Source organism: Glandiceps talaboti, chromosome 13 (assembly GCF_964340395.1).
Source record: "Glandiceps talaboti chromosome 13, keGlaTala1.1, whole genome shotgun sequence".
In the NCBI taxonomy this organism is placed as follows: domain Eukaryota; kingdom Metazoa; phylum Hemichordata; class Enteropneusta; family Spengelidae; genus Glandiceps; species Glandiceps talaboti.
Genome location: NC_135561.1, coordinates 7,501,018 through 7,502,031, shown reverse-complemented (window position 1 = coordinate 7,502,031; position 1,014 = coordinate 7,501,018). Strand labels below are relative to the sequence as shown.

General features: G+C 35.4%; 1 protein-coding gene across 1 annotated transcript in view; it reads right to left on the bottom strand.

Moving 5' to 3' along the window:
- Positions 1-112: 112 nt before the first annotated feature.
- Positions 113-1,014, bottom strand: part of LOC144445017 (aqualysin-1-like) — a 5,483-nt gene continuing 4,581 nt past the window's right edge. Inside the window, exons 8-9 of the mRNA XM_078134568.1 lie at positions 604-735; positions 113-120 (exon numbers count right to left, since the gene is read on the bottom strand). Coding sequence (XP_077990694.1) covers positions 113-120; positions 604-735 — 140 coding nt within the window. The remainder of the gene's footprint in view (positions 121-603; positions 736-1,014) is intronic.

Genomic DNA, 1,014 nt, shown 5'->3' with positions numbered 1-1,014 from the left:
CATCTTAATTCTTTAATTTTCTTTTTTATCACTGATAAATTACAGGAATTAAAACCAAAATCGATCCGAAAATCTGAATTTTCGATTAACCATTTTCGTTGCCGTTAATACTTTAGTTACCTGTTGAAAAAAATGAAGACAGGAAGAACATTAAGTCATCTGTTTTCTGACGACGTTCATGATTAACTACTTATTTTCACGCTACGCCTATTGGAAAAAAAACACAAGAGGAACATACAGCAAAATGCCTTAAAAATCTTAACGATAACTGGCAATTTACCTTCCAGCGAAGACTTCCAGACATGAATAAGATCAAGATTTTTATCATTGTTGTGGTGGGTGATGGCTTTGGCCTCTGGTTTAACATATCGATCAAGATGGCGAAAATGTTAATTTGCATACAGCGGAGTTAGTAGAGGTTCAGTGGCTGCCCTTTAGTTATCATTTAGTATACAGCGCATATTGATACATTTGTGGTACCAGGATTCGAGTGAAATTTTCCTAAGGAAAACAACAATCTAATCAATAACTTGATACGTGTCCCTGTGGACTGAATCGACTGAATACCTACTAATTAGTAGAATTCAGGAAACGTCAACTTACCGACATATAAGAGCAAGTTGACTGAACCGCGAACATTGCCGACTTTGTTACTAGTGGCAGTTGAGATCAATTCGTTTTCTACTTCATCGGGAGAGTAGGATGGGTTGTTACCCAAAATGAGTGCAGCGCCACCTGTGGAAGAATCATAATATGATATATAAGTATCGTGTATCAACAATCATTATAAGTATTAAGTGCCTTGAGTATTTCACTGACGTCATAATACTACCCAAACAACAATACCACAAACATATGCAGTTTTACAAATTGTGCACGTTTGTTTTACTGTGAATTTTTTTTTATGATTAGAGGAGGGTCAGATTAGATGATTCAGTTAACGTTGGATGGGATATCAGAAAACAGTATATCTATATGATTTTGGATGTGATCCTGTTAGTATTTACCAAACAA